This window comes from Salvelinus fontinalis, chromosome 2, assembly GCF_029448725.1.
Source record: "Salvelinus fontinalis isolate EN_2023a chromosome 2, ASM2944872v1, whole genome shotgun sequence".
NCBI classification, from domain to species: Eukaryota; Metazoa; Chordata; class Actinopteri; order Salmoniformes; family Salmonidae; genus Salvelinus; species Salvelinus fontinalis.
Window position 1 is genome coordinate 64,274,765 of NC_074666.1, and position 18,236 is coordinate 64,293,000.

Sequence of the window (18,236 nt, forward strand, 5' to 3'; positions counted from 1 at the left end):
AAATAGGACTATCTTCTGTATACCATCCCTACCTTGTCACAACACAACTGATTGGCTCAAACGCATTAAGAAGGAAAGAAATTCCACAAATTAACTTTTAACAAGGCACACCTGTTAATTAAAATACATTCCAGGGGATTACCTCATTAAGTTGGTTGAGAGAATGCCAAGAGTGTGCAAAGCTGTCATCAAAGCAAAGGGTGGCTATTTGAAGAATCTCAAATATAAAATATATTTTGATTTGTTTAACACTTTGTTAGTTACTGCATGATACCTTATGTGTTATTTCATAGCTTTGATGTCTTCACTATTATTCTACAAGGTAGATAATAGTAAAAATAAAGAAAAACCCTGGAATGAGTAGGTGTGTCCAAACATTTGACTGGTGCTGTATATACAAAATGACAAAATTGTCACGCCCTGACCTTAGTTCCTTTTTTATGTCTCTATTTTGGTTTGGTCAGGGCGTGAGTTGGGGTGGGCATTCTATGTTTTGTTCTATGTTTTGTATTTCTAGGTGTTTGGCCTGGTGTGGTTCTGAATCAGAGGCAGCTGTCTATCGTTGTCTCTGATTGAGAAGCATACTTAGGAAGCCTCATTCCCACCTGTACTTGGTGGGTAGTTGTTTTCTGTTTTGTGTATTGCACCTTGCAGAACTGTTTGTTTGTCCCTTTGTTGTTTTTGTTCAAGTGTTCGTGTTTATTAAAAGTATTATGAATACTTACCACGCTGCACCTTGGTCCTCTTCTCCTTCTCCCGACGACATTCGTTACAGAACTACCCACCACCAAAGCACCAAGCAGCGTGGAAGAATGGACTCCTGGACATGGGAGGAAATCTTGAACGGCAAGGGACCCTGGGCAAAAACGAGGGAGTATCGCCGCCTGAAATCAGAATTGGAGGCAGTGAGAGCTGAGAACCAGCGGTATGAGGGAACACGGCTGGCAAGGAAGCCCGAGAGGGGGGGGGGGCACACGGGGAGTGTGGCAGAGTCAGGTTGGAGACCTGAGCCCACTCCCCGTGCTTACCGTGGCGAGCATGGGATTGGTCAGGCCTCGTGCTATGGGGTGATGTGCACTGTGTCTCGGCCGAGCATCCACAGGCCGGTGTGCTCGGTGCCAGCGTCCCGCATTTGCCGGGTGGAAGCTGGCATCCAGCCAGAACGGGTGGGGCCAGATATGCGCTCGAGACCACCAGTGCGCCTCCACGGCCCAGTGTATCCGGTACCTCGGCCAAGGACAAGGCCTCCTGCATGTCTCCCCAGCCTGGTGAGTCCTGTGCCTGCGCCGAGAATTAACCCTCCTATATGTCTCCCCAGCCTGGTGAGTCCTGTGCCTTCTCCCAGAGCCAGGCCTCCTGTGTGTCTCTCCACTCCAGTGATGATCCATGGCACGAAGCCTCCAGTGATGATCCATGGCAAGAAGCCTCCAGTGATGATCCATGGCACGAAGCCTCCAGTGATGATCCATGGCACGAAGCCTCCAGTGATGATCCATGGCACGAAGCCTCCAGTGATGATCCATGGCACGAAGCCTCCAGTGATGATCCATGGCACGAAGCCTCTAGTGATGATCCATGGCAAGAAGCCTCCAGTGGTGATCCAAGGCACGAGGCCTCCGGTGGTGATCCATGGCACGAGGCCTCCGGTGTGAAACATGGCACGAAGCCTCCAGAGTCTCCCTCCTGTCCGGAGCTGCCAGAGTCTCCCTCCTGTCCGGAGCTGCCAGAGTCTCCCTCCTGTCCGGAGCTGCCAGAGTCTCCCTCCTGTCCGGAGCTGCCAGCGTCTCCCTCCTGTCCGGAGCAGCCAGCGTCTCCCTCCTGTCCGGAGCAGCCAGCGTCTCCCTCCTGTCCGGAGCAGCCAGAGTCTCCCTCCTGTCCGGAGCAGCCAGAGTCTCCCTCCTGTCCGGAGCAGCCAGAGTCTCCCTCCTGTCCGGAGCAGCCAGAGTCTCCCTCCTGTCCGGAGCAGCCAGAGTCTCCCTCCTGTCCGGAGCAGCCAGAGTCTCCCTCCTGTTCGGAGCAGCCAGAGTCTCCCTCCTGTCCGGAGCAGCCAGAGTCTCCCTCCTGTCTGGGGCCCGCTGCTAGGGTCCCCAGTCCAGGGTCGGTGGCGAGGGTCCCCGCTCTAGAGGCGCCAAGCCAGAGGTGGAGCGGGGTCTACGTCCCACACCAGGGCCGCCACCGCGGTGAAATGCCCACCCAGACCCTCCCCTATAGGTTCAGGTTTTGCGGCTGGAGTCCGCACCTTTGGGGGGGGGGGGGGTACTGTCACGCCCTGACCTAAGTTCCTTTTTTATGTCTCTATTTTGGTTTGGTCAGGGCGTGAGTTGGGGTGGGCATTCTATGTTTTGTTCTATGTTTTGTATTTCTAGGTGTTTGGCCTGGTGTGGTTCTCAATCAGAGGCTTGTGTCTATCGTTGTCTCTGATTGAGAACCATACTTAGGTAGCCTCATTCCCACCTGTATTTGGTGGGTAGTAGTTTTCTGTTTTGTGTATTGCACCTTGCAGAACTGTTCGTTTGTCGCTTTGTTGGTTTTGTTCAAGTGTTCGTATTTATTAGTATTATGAATTAAAGTATTATGAATACTTACCACGCTGCACCTTGGTCTTCTTCTCCTTCCTCCGACAATGTTCGTTACAAAAATAACTGAGGAGGATGGTCCTCCCCTTCCTCCTCTGATATATGTGTATATATATATATTCCTGGACTCTGACATTGCTCGCTTTGATACTCTATTACCTTTTGGATTATGAGTGTATTGTTTTGTATTGCTAGGATTACTGCACTGAAACACAAGCATTTCGCTGCCCTTGCGATCACATCTGCAAATCTGTATACATGACAAATAAACTTTGATTGATTTGATTTGACACACACACACACCCAGGTGTCCTGGGTTTGAGGTTGGTCAGGGCGGAACAGGGCACAGGTGAGAATAACGCCCACTCCGTTTCATCTATTTGTTTAATATATCATGAATTCTTATATGTGATCCCATTAAGATGAACCACGGAACTGATGATTTTCTAGCAGAAATACTGTACCTAGCCCCAAGATCCCCTGAGGACAAACAGCATGGTTGTTTTATCGATATTTATATACGATCCTATGACATCAATACATGAGGTATTTACTTTCATGACGTATTGTAGGGACAGAGCGGATCAGGTGTAATTAAAAGTATGTCCGTTCTACCAATCAGTGTTGCATTGCTGTTGTAATTTACCCTCCTTCTCCTCCTCCTCCTCTTCCTTCTCCTTCTCTTCCTCCTCTGGCTGTATGGGTTAAAAGTTTACAGGACACATAACCATCTAGGCCAGACAGTTGTTGATTAAAGCAAGGCAGGGCAATAAGCAGGTTGTCCATAGAGCATAAAGTTAGCAGACACAGCAATGGTAAGAGGCCAACCAGTAGAACAGGACATACTTTGAGTAAGTGTAAATAAGTGCATGTAGTTCAGCATTCAAATTAAGTATTTTAAACAAATCCTTCCTGGGCCTGATTCCAAAACATGATCATTTATTTGATGTCATCTTTCACTGCTAGTTACATATTTTCACAGTGCCCTTGACTCATAACCAACAAGCTTATGTTCCTTATCTGTCTATTGTCCGTTGTATATGATCCTGGTTGCTCAGTTGGTAAGAATGTGGTGTTTGCTATTCCAAGGTTGTGGGTTCAATTCCTGCAGGGGTCACATTTATGCACTTACTGTACTACAAGTCGCTTTGAATAATGACGTCTGCTAAGGGGTATATTATAGTTGTGTCGTAAACATTTCTCTCATGCTCTCTCTCACGCCCTCACTTCCCCTCCCCCCTTTCTCCCCATATCTCTCACTCCCTCTCTTCCTTCTCCCTCTACCTCCCCCCTCTCTCCCAGGGGCGTGGATAGTGACTGGGGGGTTGAGGGAGGGAGTGAGTCATTGTGTTGGGGAAGCAGTGAGGGATCATGCAGTGGCCGCCTCCTCCCTGTCCCAGAAGAAAGTCATCGCTGTGGGCATGGCCCCCTGGGGGTTGGTGCACAACAGACAGCAGCTCATCAACGCACAGGTACATTTATGCACATGCACACACACACAATGTTCAATGTATACAGAATTAAACATGCACGTGACACAGACATAGAAAGACACACACACATAGGAATGCATAGGAACACGCTACTGTACACTGGCTCCATATACAATTATAGAATTTTGTTCACTTTCATCTCTCCCCTCTGCCTCTTACTCACTTTCCTAATTTATTTCTGTCCCCTTCCTTCTCCTTTTTATCCCTTCTCTCTTTCACTCTATTTCTTTCTCTCTTTCAATAAGACGTCCTTTTACATCGAGAAATTCAAAACCACAGGAAATCAAATTAATAACGAGGACTTTTTATTACACAAGGGATGGGAATCACAATGTCTTCTTCTCTCTCTCTCTCCCTCTCTCTACCCTGATCTCTCTCCCGTCTTCCTTTACCCCTTCTCTCCTCCTCTGATCCCATTCCCTACCCATAATCTCTCTCGCCCACCCCCCTCTCTCTCACACATTCTCTAACCCTCCCCCCCACACAATCTCTCTTTCTCTACGCCTCTCCTCCACAGGGTAGTTTTCCAGCGCGGTATTATGCCCAGAACACATCCCGTGACTCGTGCTGCCTGGATAATAACTACCAGGCCTTCCTGCTGGTGGATGATGGGAGTGTAGGCCGGCGGGGAGGGGAGATGGCCTTCAGGGCCAAGATGGAGGACTACATCTCCCACCAACGCACAGGCATCTGGGGTGAGACACGGCCCAGCTAGCACATAACGTTCTGAGAACCATCTGTTTCTAAGAGCTTGGTGAGAGTGTAGTTGTTCTATGGTTATTTTGCATTCAACCTTCCTACAACTTTCTGGGAATGGTGCAGGATAGTTACTTTGCTTTGAACATTCTCAGCACATTTAAGGAACTTGACAAAAAAATCTTTATTTTCTAGGTATTTCATTGCTTCAACAGAACGTTTCCTAAAAGCTCAAACATGATTACATTTAATTTCAATTCTAGGAACGTTCTCCAACTGGTTTGACATTGTGAAAGTTCTCGAATAGTTCAAAGAATGTTAAGAAACAATGTTCTTCTGTGGGAATTTCAGTACTTCAGCATAAAGTTTCCTACAGGTTCTCATGGTTTGGATTAAAGACATTAAAGACATGTTCTCAAATTGTTCCTGTAACAGTCCTGACCTGTTTTATGTTGTTTTTATGTGTTTATGGTCAGGGCGTTAGTTTTGGGTGGGCAGTCTATGTTATTTGTTTCTATGTTGGTTTTGGTTTGCCTGGTATGGCTCTTGATTAGAGGCAGGTGGTTTGCGTTTTCCTCTAATCAAGAGTCATATTTAGGTAGGGCATTCTCACTGTTTGTTTGTGGGTGATTGTCTCCTGTGTCCGTATGTATGTTCGTACCACATGGGACTGTAGCGTTTGTTTGTTTCGTTTCGTTTCGATGTCGTCTGTTTTCCTGTACGTAAGTTTATGTTTAGTTATGTAAGTTTATGTTCAGGTTTCGTCAACGTCGTTTTGTTATTTTGTAGTTTTGAAAGTGTTTTGTTTCGTTTCGTGTTACCATCTTTATCGTTGTTATAATAAAGATGGCTTATTTCCCAAAAGCTGCGTTTTGGTCCGAAGATCCTTCTCTCCTCACCTCATCCGAGGATGAGGAGAGAGACAGCCGTTACAGTTCCGATAACGTTAAGAAAAAAGTTTTTCTGTGGGAATTGAATTACTTCCTGTAACGGGCTTCCTCCTTCTCCTCATCCGAAGAGGAGTAGCAAGGATTTGACCAACGTGCAGCGGGTTGTGAATACATAATGATTTATTAGACAAAGGACGAAACACGAAAACAAACACTTGGAAAGATTTACAAAATAACAAAACAATGTAGACTGACCTGAACGTAAGAACTTACATGTAACACGAAGAACGCACAAACAGGGAAAAACAGACTACACAAAAACCGAACGAACAAACATACCGAAACAGTCCCGTGTGGCGCAACATACACAGACACGGAAGACAACCACCCACAACAAACAATGTGAAACAACCTACCTTAATATGACTCTCAATTAGAGGAAACGCCAAACACCTGCCTCTAATTGAGAGCCATACCAGGCAACCCATTAACCCAACATAGAAAACACATAACATAGACTACCCACCCAAATTCACGCCCTGACCAATTAAACACATACCAAAACAACAGAAAACAGGTCAGGAACGTGACACTTCCACAGAACATTCCACACAAGTGCCTATGTGGTTCTATTTAATGTAATATTTTTTACTATATTCTGGAAAAAATGTTTTCAGAACGTTCAGAGAATGTAAGGTTCTTGGCAATATTCTGGGAATAATCTCTATATCCTCTATCTTGTTAAATGTGTTCAGGTGTGTTGACCCATTAATTAGCAACACCCGATCTTAATGAGTGTTTGTTTCCTTTGAAATGGGGTCTGTTTGAACAGACTAAAATGAACAGCTTTGTATGCGTAAAGAAACATAGCATGCTAGCTCCATCCTAGTGCCGCAGTGGTCTAATTCCATGGCTAGAGAACAAAAGATCATAGGTTTGAATTTCACTGATGCTCTGTCTCATTAAAAAAATGGTTGCATGATTAATGCCTACGGAAATTAATTTCCATGTTTCTTATCTGTGCTTGGAGTTTAAAAAAGTTAATCCCAAAAAATCTATCTCTTATTGAAACATTCAGTCATAATTTTAAGGAAGTTGTTCAAAAACCTCCAAATAACCTCTAATTTCCATTCTCAGAGCGTTAATAAAACCTCCCAAGAAAATGTTCTCAGAACCTCCCTACAACCTAAAAATAAACGTTCCCAGAACAGGCTAAATTGTCACTTCTGTTCTCGGAATGTTTAAAACACGTTTTGGCGGTCAGAAACCTATGGCTTCGTTCCCACAACCAATGTGAAACCAAAAACATACGTTCCCAAGGAACCAAATGTGATAGCAGTGTGTGCAATAATATTGTTTAACATGATTTTTCAATGACTACCTGATCTCTGTACCCCACACATACAATTATGTGTAAGGTCCCTGTCGAGCAGTGAATTTCAAACACAGATTCAACCACATAGACCAGGGAGGTTTGGAATGCCTCTCAAAGAAGGGCACCTATTGGTAGATGGGTAAAAAAATAAAAAGCACACATTAAATATCCAGTCACTAGATACAGGTGTCCTTCCTAACTTAAATTGCTGGAGAGGAAGGAAACTGCTCAGGGATTTTACCATGAGGCCAATGGTGACTTTAAAAGAGTTACAGAGTTTATTAAGGACCGTGATAGGAGAAAACAGGATAGATCATCAACATTCTAGTTACTCCACAATACCAACCTAATTGACAGAGTGAAAAGGAAGCCTGTACATATACAAATATTCCAAAACACCCATCCTGTTTGCAACAAGGCACTAAAGTAATACTGCAAAAAATGTGGCTGTTTGAGGCAAATCCAATACAACACATCATGTTCAAGCATAGTGGTGGCTACATCATGGAATGGGTATTCTTGTAATCATTAAGGACTGGGGAGTTTTTCAGGATAAAAACATTTATGAAATACAGCTAAGCACAGGCAAAATCCTAGAGGAAAACCTGGCTCAGTCGGCTTTCTACCAGACACTTGAAGATGAATTCACCTTTCAGCAGGACAATAACCTAAAACACAAGGACTTACCAAGGCTTATCAAGAAGACAATGAATGTTCCTGAGGGGCCGAGTTACAGTTTTGACTTAAATCTACCTGAAAATTGTTATCTAGCAATGATCAACAACCAATTTTACAGAGCTTGAAGAACTTTGAAAAGAATAATGGACAAATGTTGCACAATCCTGGTGTGGAAAGCTCTTAGAGACTTACCCAGAAAGAATCACAGCTGTAATCCCTACTCACAGCTGTAAGGTGCTTCTACAAAGTATTGACTCAGGGGATTGAATACTTATGTAAATGAGATATGCTAAGTGTGTTTGATAAATAGGGAAAATCAGCACACAAGCAATAATGGCATTATAATGAATATACATGTCAATATGACAGCAGTCAAAAATAGTAAATTCTCAGTTGGAGCAAGCCCATGTCACATAAACAACGAAAGCTGGTGATTGCGTTGCTGATTTAGTTTTTTACTTGAGATGTAGGGCCTGCTCTCTCACTGATGACATTTTCTGCTGATAATCGGTCTGTAGCATTGTCACCAGCATGTTTTATCCAAACAGTGTTTTCCTTTCATTTGGTGGTGGTGCAAGCACCTGCTCAGTGCGCACCTTTCTGTCATTTTTTTGCGGTTAGGCCTCGGAGCTGTAAATTCAAGCTGAGGCTCAGAATCAGAAGAATAATCATCAGAGATGTCGTCATGATTCATTTCTTCCCCGCCATCTGAGTCATTTTTATTCAGATTTTGTCGCAACGCTAACGCAGCATGTGCATCCATTGCAAATGATGCACGTTCTCACTGTGTACTCCAAGTAGGCCAGAGTAGACTATAAAACTGTTTGGATTCGGTGGATTTGTAGAGGGTAGGCTACATATAATTTTGAGATTATAATAGAATAAATCAATACAATAGAATGGCCCTACCCGACATAATAATGCGTATTTCGCTTCCCCTCGCTCATCAACTCAATTAAATAAAATTTGCTTTATTGGCATGACGTAACAATGTACTTATTGCCAAAGCTAACTTTGGATATTTACAATATGAAAATAATAAGAATCAAAATTGTCAACGGGACAACAGTAACAACAATAACCAAGGGTCAAAATAACCATACATTGAACAAAAGCAATAAGCATACAGTAGAGGACATGTGCAGGTTGATTGGTCTGTCAGACAGTGTCCCTCATTTTATGGCAGGCAGCAACTCACCCATTCTCTCCCTTTCTCCCCATCATGCTTTACATTTATATAATCTGTTGTTAAAAGTGTGAAATTAGTTTCGGTATAGTTTAGGTTCAGTTTCGAAGCAATTACCAAGTCGGTTATCAACTAGGCACAGCACCTTCAACTATCAATATTTTAACATTTTATTTTGATGGGCAAGGAGGCCCGCCTTTGCTAGCGTATTTTTTTTCTTCACCTTTATTTAACTAGGCAAGTCAGTTTAAGAACAAATTCTTATTTACAATGACGGCCTACCCCGGCCAAATCCGGACGACGCTGAGCCAGTTGTGCGCCGCCCTATGGGACTCCCAATCACGGCCGGATGTGATGCAGAATGGATTCGAAGCAATATAAGACTATGTATTTTCCTTACAAAAAAATACAAACACAATTGAACACTTCACGATAAGTCGTCCTTTGGATTAATTGTTATACATTGATAATGTTAGTCTTTCTTACTGAAATATATAAATAACCCACCAAATATTAGCGATAAAAAAAATTACACAAGCGTCACTGAATTACATTAACCTAGTCGTATTTACTTGGCCAGGTCGCAGTTGTAAATGAGAACTTGTTCTCAACTAGCCTACCTGGTTAAATAAAGGTTAAATAAATAAATAAATATTCTTATATGAGTAGTAAATCATGAAATATTCACACATTGACATTAGTATGATGGACATTCACAATGAGATCAATGACATTCACAATCTGATCACGTTTACATGCACACTAATAATTAGATATTAAACTGATAATGGCATTAGGTCGAGTATGGCATTAGTCCTGTAAACTCCTTACTCTGCTTATCTTATTCGACGTACGGTCATAATCAAAGTAAGCATAAACCGATACGTCTGGTTCTCTGAGCAATCTTTAGAATTATTGGGGATATGGAAATGCCTCACTCAGAGTTATAGCGATTTATTTGATCTGTGCATGTGCTAGCACGAGCAGCTCAAATTGAATTATTTTGCGCGAGTTCGGAAATATTGAAAGTATGCATCTTAGAAATAGTTTTTACATACAGACTTCATATGTCCGAACTCAGAATCAAATAAGCTTCACAATATGCTTCACAAAAATAACATGGTTGTTGCTGCGGTAGAACATTTATTTTGATTGACGATGTTTTGCATTTTTTCTAAGTCCCGTCAGGTAGCCTGATTTCAGATGTGTCGGTGTAAACAGGATTATAAGGGGAATCGTTCTTCTTGCAAGGCATGGAAATGTCAACTCAAACTATTATTAATCTGACTATTCACAATAATCATATTATTGTGTGTATGTAACCTTACTGAATGACTCATTACAAAAAACTTGACAATAATTTGATACATTCGCATTCTTCCATGATGCGTGTGGAAATACATATTCTTATAAATATTCTTATGAGTAGTAAATCATGAAACATTGATGGACATTGAATATGAGATCTGATCAATGATTCATGACTAAAACCTTGATTTTATGGATTTCTCCCATTTGTCCTACACCCCTTCCCTGTACCTGTTGTTTTCCAGGTAGTGGCAGTATAGATGTCCCTGTATTGTGTATGCTCATCTCAGGGGACGCTGCCATGCTGGAGGTAAGCTATGGCAACATCACTATCATCACTATGACTTACTTTACTTTTCATGACATCACTAGGCCTATAGTACATTACTGTGCATGACCAGAACATTCCCGTTATCCCCTCTTTCTCTCTCTCCGTCCCTTTTGAATTTCCCTTTCCCTCTTATCTCTCCTTCTTTCCCTTTCTCTCACTCTCTTTTCTGCTTTTCGCCCTCTCTCCCTCAGAGGGTGGATCTCTCTCTGAAGAAGGCTACTCCCTGGCTGGTGTTGAATGGTTCTGGTCCAGCGGCGGACCTTATCTGTGAGCTGCTGGATGCACTGTCAGCCATGCCCATGAGCCCCCCCTCTCCCCCGCCAGAGGCTGAGGGGAGCAAGAGCCCCAGTGCGGAGCTGCGCGACAGAGCCCGTGAGAGGGTCCGGAGGCACTTCACTGCCGAGGCAGACCTGGAGAAGCTGGTGGACAGGGTGAGTGGGGGCAGGGTGGGCTGGGATGTGTGTGTGTGTGTGTGTGTGTGTGTGTGTGTGTGTGTGTGTGTGTGTGTGTGTGTGTGTGTGTGTGTGTGTGTGTGTGTGTGTGTGTGTGTGTGTGTGTGTGTGTGTGTGTGTGTGGACGGGTGTGTGTGGACGGGTGTGTGTGTGTGGGTGGGGAGGTGTGTGTGTGTGTGTGTGTGTGTGTCAGGGAGATCCTTCAAGATTGACTTCGAAATTGGAGGTATATGTATGCACTGAGGACGTCAGGAAATGCCTTCAAAACCGGCAAGTAGGGACAACAGTGAGCACTATTACCATCAAGTAGTCTTGAGTTCTTTTAGGGCATTGTGGCCGGGGATAGCAGATGTGCATAATCCTGGGATAGCCCCATGACTGTGGATCAGAAGGTTGTGTGTTGATCCCAGTGGTAGGCACTGTTTCTGTTTTAACCCAATCCCAAACCTTAACCCTTACCATAACCATTCGGAATGAGTGTCTAAACTTAACCATTAACTTAGAAATTTGACTTCTGGAGAAATGGAATGATACAGAGCAGTAGGAGCAAACCAGGGTGTCAAAAACACTTGGATAAACGTTTAATTCTGCAGTGCGACTGTGAGAGCTTGCTGGTGTGTGGATGGGTGTGTATACATGTGTTTGTGTGTGTGTCTGGCCGACGTGAAATGGCCAGCTAGTTAGCGATGCGCTAGTAGCGTTCAATTGGTGATATCACCCGCTCTGAGACATAGAAGTAGTTGCTTCCGTTGACTTTTGTGGAGCGATAGGTAACGATGCTTCTGGGGTGCAGTTGGTGATGAGGTCAGAGGTGGTTCAAGCCTGGTTTGGATAAGGAGAGGGGCGGAAGTACTGCTACGTGTGTGTGTGAGAGAGAAAGCAAGTTTATGTAAGTGAGCACATAACCTTACTCCTTTTCTTTCTTCTTTACCCTTCTCTCTCTATACCTCCCTCCTCTCTCTCACCAGGCTCTGAGTATCTACCAGAACAGAGATCTGATCACAGTGTTCCACGGGGAGCAGGAGAGTCCTGATGATTTTGACACAGTGCTACTGAAGGCTCTCGTCAGAGGTAGAGGTGCGTGTGTGTGTGTGTGTGTATGCGCGTGCGTGCATGCATTCTTCCGTCTGCATGTCTATTTGTGTCTGTGCGCGTGTGTGTATGGTGTGTGTGTGTGTGTGCGTTTGCTATCTGTTGACAGATATGTTCAACATGATCCTGGTCAAACTACTCATTCGTTCTATGTATTTGTCTGTCAGCCAGTAAACGTTTGTCCAGCGATGCCAGGGAGTACACAGAGGAGCTGAAGCTAGCAGTAGCCTGGAACAGGGTGGACATCGCTAAGAGTGAACTCTTCAATGGAGACATCCAATGGCAGGTGAGCTGCTCCTCACGATCACCACTATCACCATTGTTAAACAGCATTTAAAAAAAAAATGTTGTGGTATTTAGTTGACAGGGCATTTATCAGACTGTATGTTTCCAATATCTCTGTATCGGATAATATTAGGAAAATAATGAACAATACAGAGAAGATAGGCTGCTGGCGAAAGGGAGTTGGAAATCAGAACAATTTAGAAAATGTTCAATTTGTGGAGCGTTTCTTATTTTTATCACTCGGTACGACAGTGATTTCAATTTTGACAGACAGATGGATAGAGAGACAGAGACACACATTTATTTTAGATAGATTGACAAATGGATATGTTTTGAAAAACATCCTCCTGCAGTACGAGGACCTAGAGGATTCCATGACGGACGCGCTGATCAACGACAAGCCCCAGTTCGTGCGTCTCTTCACCGAGAATGGCCTCAACATCCTAGACTACCTGACCTACCGGCGTCTGGAGGGCCTGTACCGCTCGCTTTCCGACAGCTCTCTGGCCTACACGCTGCTCCAGCGCCGCCTCACAGAGAGGCAGGGCTTGGCCGGGTCCCTGCCCACCGTCCCCTGCTCTCTGGACGGTGCCTCGCTCCTCAAGAGCCCCGTGAGCCCCATATCAGAACCCTCGTCGGCCAAAGAGCTCAGCTTGTATGAGGTGAGGAGGGGTTGCACTTTATTGTATCGTAGTGGATCGGATGTGACTTTTACCAGACCTTTTCGTCTCCAGACTAAAGAAGCTTCTGCGCCTGTGTGGATCACCTTCTGCGCACGTGTTTATTCTCTACTTTACGCACAGTCTCTGCTCTACTCATAGAGAACAGGCTACTCTGGCAAATGGTGCTTGTTTAATAAAGTTAGATCATAGCTGAATCAAAGTCTGCAAGATCACATAATGATAGTATTCTACGCAACAGAACTGAATATAATGGCATGGTATTACGTTACTGTAAGACAAAAACACCACAGCATTTTCTCTCATGTGGCCAAGACTAAACAGCGTGCACCACTAGGCAAAATACACAGGTAGGCAATGCTACTGTACATATTCCAATGAAACTGTTTGAGATCAAATTATTGGTATGCAGATACAGCATGGATGTTTCACCGGTAAAACTTGAAAAATGATCATTCATGATTGACAGTGAGAAATGTGAAGGGAAGGAGACCACAAAATGTGTGGGTAAAGTAGAGGTCAAGAAACACGTGCAGAACGTGATCCACACATGCACAGAAACGTCCTAATCTTTAGTAGGGAGAAAAAGAGGTCAGTCGGATATACAGCCACATACTTTTTTTAAAGTACGGATGTGATTAGGTATTTGTGGAGAAATTAAATGGTAAATTGATAAAATAGGGAGGGGAAAAGGGGATGTATGGGGTCACTCACTGTGTGGAGTTGAGGAGCATTTGATCAAATGTTTTTCAACACATGAAAAAAATACTATAGTATACTATGGTATAAATACTATAGTATTCACTGTAGTGTGTGATTTTGCTTCGTCATTATGGGGTATTGTGTGTAGATTGATGAGAAAAAAACATGTAATACATTTTAGAATAAGGCTGTAACGTAACAAAATGTGGAAAAAGTCAAGGGGTCTAAATAGTTTCCGAATGCATTCATGTAGTGTTTTTTGCTGATTGTAGTATACTGTAGTATATACTGTAGTGTTTTAGTTTTATTAACTTTGACATAGAAGTGGAGGCTTTCTCCTTGAGGAAACCTAGTGGAGAAATACTAAAATAGCATGTTTTCCATAACCTAAAAGAGCAAATTTTCCATAATCTGAACAGATAGTTCAGCGCTTCTGCTATTTTCTATAACCGGTAGGGAACACAATATATTGTCTATACTTGGCATTTGGTTTCTCACTTATGGTTGGCACAAATTGAGATATGGTGGAGGGGAATGGGCAGGGTATATGCTAATTAAATACGGTAATATTTACTATAGTTAAAAAAGTGTAGTGTTTTTGCGGACCATAGGGTTTTAGCAGACATTTCTGTTGTAAATATTCTACAGTATACTACCGTGTGCTACACATGATTGAGGATTTCTACAGTGTGTAGTATAGTATACTACAGTATACTACAGTATACTACATCATTCTATAGTAAGTATTGTAGTATTCTATAGTATTTTCTCATGTGGGTAGTCATCTCAGTTCTATGTGACTTCCTCTTGCCTCTCCCTTCAGGTGTCAAGGCTTCTATGGGACATCCTGGGAGATGTGTGTCTGCCCTTCTACTACAGCCCTCTGAAGTTGGACCAGAGCACCAGCACCAGGAGAGCACTGAAGGTAGTGGTTGCATTCCAAATGACACTCTCTCTCCCTATATACAAGGAGTGCACTACTTTTGACCAGGGCCCTGGTCAGAAGTAGGGAAAGGGAAAGGGGGATACCTAGTCAGTTGCACAACTGAATGCATTCAACTAAAATGTGTCTTGCGCATTTAACCCAACCCCTCTAAATCAGAGAGCTGTGTGGGGCTGCAGTTGTTGTTGTGGGTTAACTGCCTTGCTCATCAGTAGATTTTGCCACTTTGTTGGCTCAGGGATTCAAACCAGCAACCTTTCGGTTATTGGCCCAACGCTCTTAACTACTAGGGTACCTGCCCAGTAGTGCACTATATAGGGGATATGTGCCATTTAGGAGGCAGCTAGTGTTTGTAGTAGTGTCACCTCACACCTCTGTTCTACATAGACATGAATTACAAATGCCTTTGTTCTCAATGATACGGTACAGTGATGCAGTGATAGTGTAGACTCCACCAATATAGTTTAATTATCAATGCTACTATGGTGATACCACTGCATTACTGGCCATAGAATGTAACTGTGACTACATCACTCTCTCCCTCTCGTTCACCCCGTCCCCCTCTTTATATCCCTATTCTCCCTCTCTCCTCCCTCTCAGCACATGAATAAGTTGTTGCTGGAGGAGTGTCCGTACAAGGAGCAGCGCTGTCTCTCTCCCTGGGCCTCTCTGTTCATCTGGGCCGTGCTGCAGAACCGCAGCGAGATGGCCGTCTACTTCTGGGAGATGGTAATTTATTAAATCATTATTTAATTTAACCTCGGTTAAGAACAAATTCTTAGTTACAATGACGGCCTACCCCGGCCAAACCCTAACCCAGACGACGCTGCCCTATGGGACTCCCAATCACGGCCGGTTGTGACACAGCCTGGAATCGAACCAGGGTCTGTGTGACGCCTCTAGCACTGAGATGCAGTGCCTTAGGCCACTCGGGAGTGGTCTGACCAGGTGAGTCAGTTAAGAATATATGGGACCAGGCAGCTGTAATGACAGTGATAAACAATGTGTGCACTCAACAATCTAATCTGTAGAAAATAACATGGACTCCAAAGGCCATTCATTAAAGGTAGACGCGGTGAAATGACGTTGCCATGAGCAGCACCGCAGATATTCCGATAAGCATGATGCAAAACTTCTCACACAGTCACACAGAGTATCTGTGCGTGTGCAGGGGTTTGCTTCATGCTGCTACAACGTGCTAGCTACCGGACCGAAACAGTGGAGTGGTTTAGCCTCGCGCTTCATCGCTCTTAGTTGTTGTGGAAATTGACCCACTACTGCTATTTACCTTGTGCATCTGCGTCATCTCGCTGAGTCTACCTTTAATTTACCAATGTACAATGCTTCTCTCTCTTTCTCTCTCTCTCTTCCCTCCTCCCCTCCAGGCAGGGGAGTCTGTCCTCAGTGCTCTGGCAGGCTGTAAGATGCTGAGGGAGCTGTCTAAGCTGGAGAGTGAGACGGAGACCAAGCTCTCTATGAAGGTGCTGGCCCAGAAGTTTGAGAACTTGGCCCTTGGTGGGTGAGCCTTATCCTGGCTGTGTGTTTGTACTGTGAGGATGTCAATGTAGTGGTTATCAACTCTGTTATGCATACCATTAGCAGCTTGTATTTTCTGAGTGAAGGTTACCCCATAATGCCTTGTAGCAGTTCCGCATCAGACTACAAGGGACCACCTGTTCTGAAAGTCTGCTGGATGGCATCCCAGTCTGGGACCATTTGCAATACTTTCACACCTTTAAGATGAGGACTGAAGCAAACATATCCAGACTTCAAATGGGAAACTTAATTTGAAAACCTGTGACCCGTTTCTTCTCTCTTTAGAAGTCTTCAGTGAGTGAGTGTTAACCCTTTAATCATCTCTCTAGATGTGTTCAGTGAGTGCTACCAGAGCAGTGAAAGACGCTCCTTCACCCTCCTTATAAGGAAGTCTCCGGTGTGGGGCGGAGCTACCTGTCTGCAGATGGCTACTGCAGCTGACGCTCGCCTCTTCTTCAGCCATGACGGCGTGCAGGTCCGTACTAAACCCAGGGGTCAGGGGTCAAGGTGTGTGTAGCTGAATCCCTTCCCCTCGCCCCTCTGTCTTCAATTTGCGCATTCACACACGCCTCCTCCATATGCACACAGAGCAAATTCTTCAGTAAAAAAAAAGAGGCTTAGTTGTTGCATTCATTCATTTTCAGTTCTATGGACTTCACCAAGAGAGATCCTAATCGAATATGTTATCATAAAGTAGGCCTTATTTTGAGGGCCTAGTTTTACACTAATTTAGGGGCCTGAAACTCATACACATCACTTTGAACCAAAGCCACACCTGTCATTATCACATTTCCCAGCATCCTCTGTGCAGGTTGATTTTTAGAATTGTTTGTTTCAATATGTAAACTACCGTTCAAAAGTTTGGGGTCACATAGAAATGTCCTTGTTTTTGAAAGGAAATACAATTTTGGGTCCATTAAAACAACATCAAATTGATCAGAAATACAGTGTAGACATTGTTAATGTTGTAAATTACTATTGTAGCTGGAAACGTCTGATTTTTTTATGTAATATCTACATAGGTGTACAGAGGCCCATTATCAGCAACCATCACTCCTGTGTTCCAATGACACGTTGTGTTACCTAATCCAAGTTTATAATTTTAAAAGGCTAATTGATCATTAGAAAACCCTTTTGCAATTATGTTAGCACAGCTGAAAACTGTTGTGCTAATTAAAGAAGCAATAAAACTGGCCTTTTTTAGACCAGTTGAGTATCTGGAGCATCATCATTTGTTGGTTTATTTACAGGCTCATAATGGCTAGAAACAAAGAACTTCTGAAACTCGTCAGTCTATTCTTGTTCTGAGAAATGAAGGCTATTTCTTGCGAGAAATTGCCAAGAAACTGAAGATATGGTACAACGCTGTGTACTACTCCCTTCACAGAACAGAGCAAGCTGGCTCTAACCAGATTAGAAAGAGGAGTGGGAGGCCCAGGTGCACAACTCAGCAAGAGGACAAGTGCATTAGAGTGTATAGTTTTAGAAATAAACGCTTCACAAGTCCTCAACTGGCAGCTTCATTAAATAGTATCCGCAAAACACCAGTCTCAACGTCAACAGTGAAGAGGTGACTCCGGGATGCTGGCCTTCAAGGCAGAGTTGCAAAGAAAAAGCCATATCTCAGACTGGCCAATAAAAATAAAATATTAAGATGGGCAAAAGAACACAGACACTGGACAGAGGAACTCTGCCTAGAAGGCCAGCATCCTGGAGTCGCCTCTTCAAGGACATTTCTAAGTGACCCCAGACTTTTGAACGGTAGTGTATGTTTGTGCTTGTACATTGATTTATTGAGTAATTTAATTAATCTTATGCTACTGAAATATAAATTACATTTTCTAAATTAATACCATATGTTACTTGGACTTATTGCACCCATTACTAAAATTGGTTGTTCCAATTTAGATGCTTTAGGTTGTCTCATAGCTTAGTCTTCCTTACCTTTTCAGTCATTCTGAAAACAGGTTGCGGGTGATTAAAAAAGCCAGATATTGGCTATCCCCACATTGG

The 18,236-nt window shown here is 43.6% G+C and overlaps 1 protein-coding gene across 3 annotated transcripts in view; it reads left to right on the top strand.

The window, feature by feature from the left end:
* Positions 1-18,236, top strand: part of trpm4a (transient receptor potential cation channel, subfamily M, member 4a) — a 56,669-nt gene that overhangs the window by 19,646 nt on the left and 18,787 nt on the right. Inside the window, exons 5-15 of one of the 3 annotated variants that reach the window (XM_055882239.1) lie at positions 3,879-4,048; positions 4,587-4,764; positions 10,448-10,512; positions 10,725-10,964; positions 11,954-12,062; positions 12,245-12,363; positions 12,716-13,024; positions 14,568-14,669; positions 15,288-15,416; positions 16,073-16,202; positions 16,553-16,698. In XM_055882239.1, the coding sequence (XP_055738214.1) occupies positions 3,879-4,048; positions 4,587-4,764; positions 10,448-10,512; positions 10,725-10,964; positions 11,954-12,062; positions 12,245-12,363; positions 12,716-13,024; positions 14,568-14,669; positions 15,288-15,416; positions 16,073-16,202; positions 16,553-16,698 (1,697 nt within the window). Of the gene's footprint in view, positions 1-2,584; positions 4,049-4,586; positions 4,765-10,447; positions 10,513-10,724; positions 10,965-11,953; positions 12,063-12,244; positions 12,364-12,715; positions 13,025-14,567; positions 14,670-15,287; positions 15,417-16,072; positions 16,203-16,552; positions 16,699-18,236 lie in introns of those variants that run through there. The other 2 variants (XM_055882243.1, XM_055882251.1) reach the window with 2 other exon arrangements.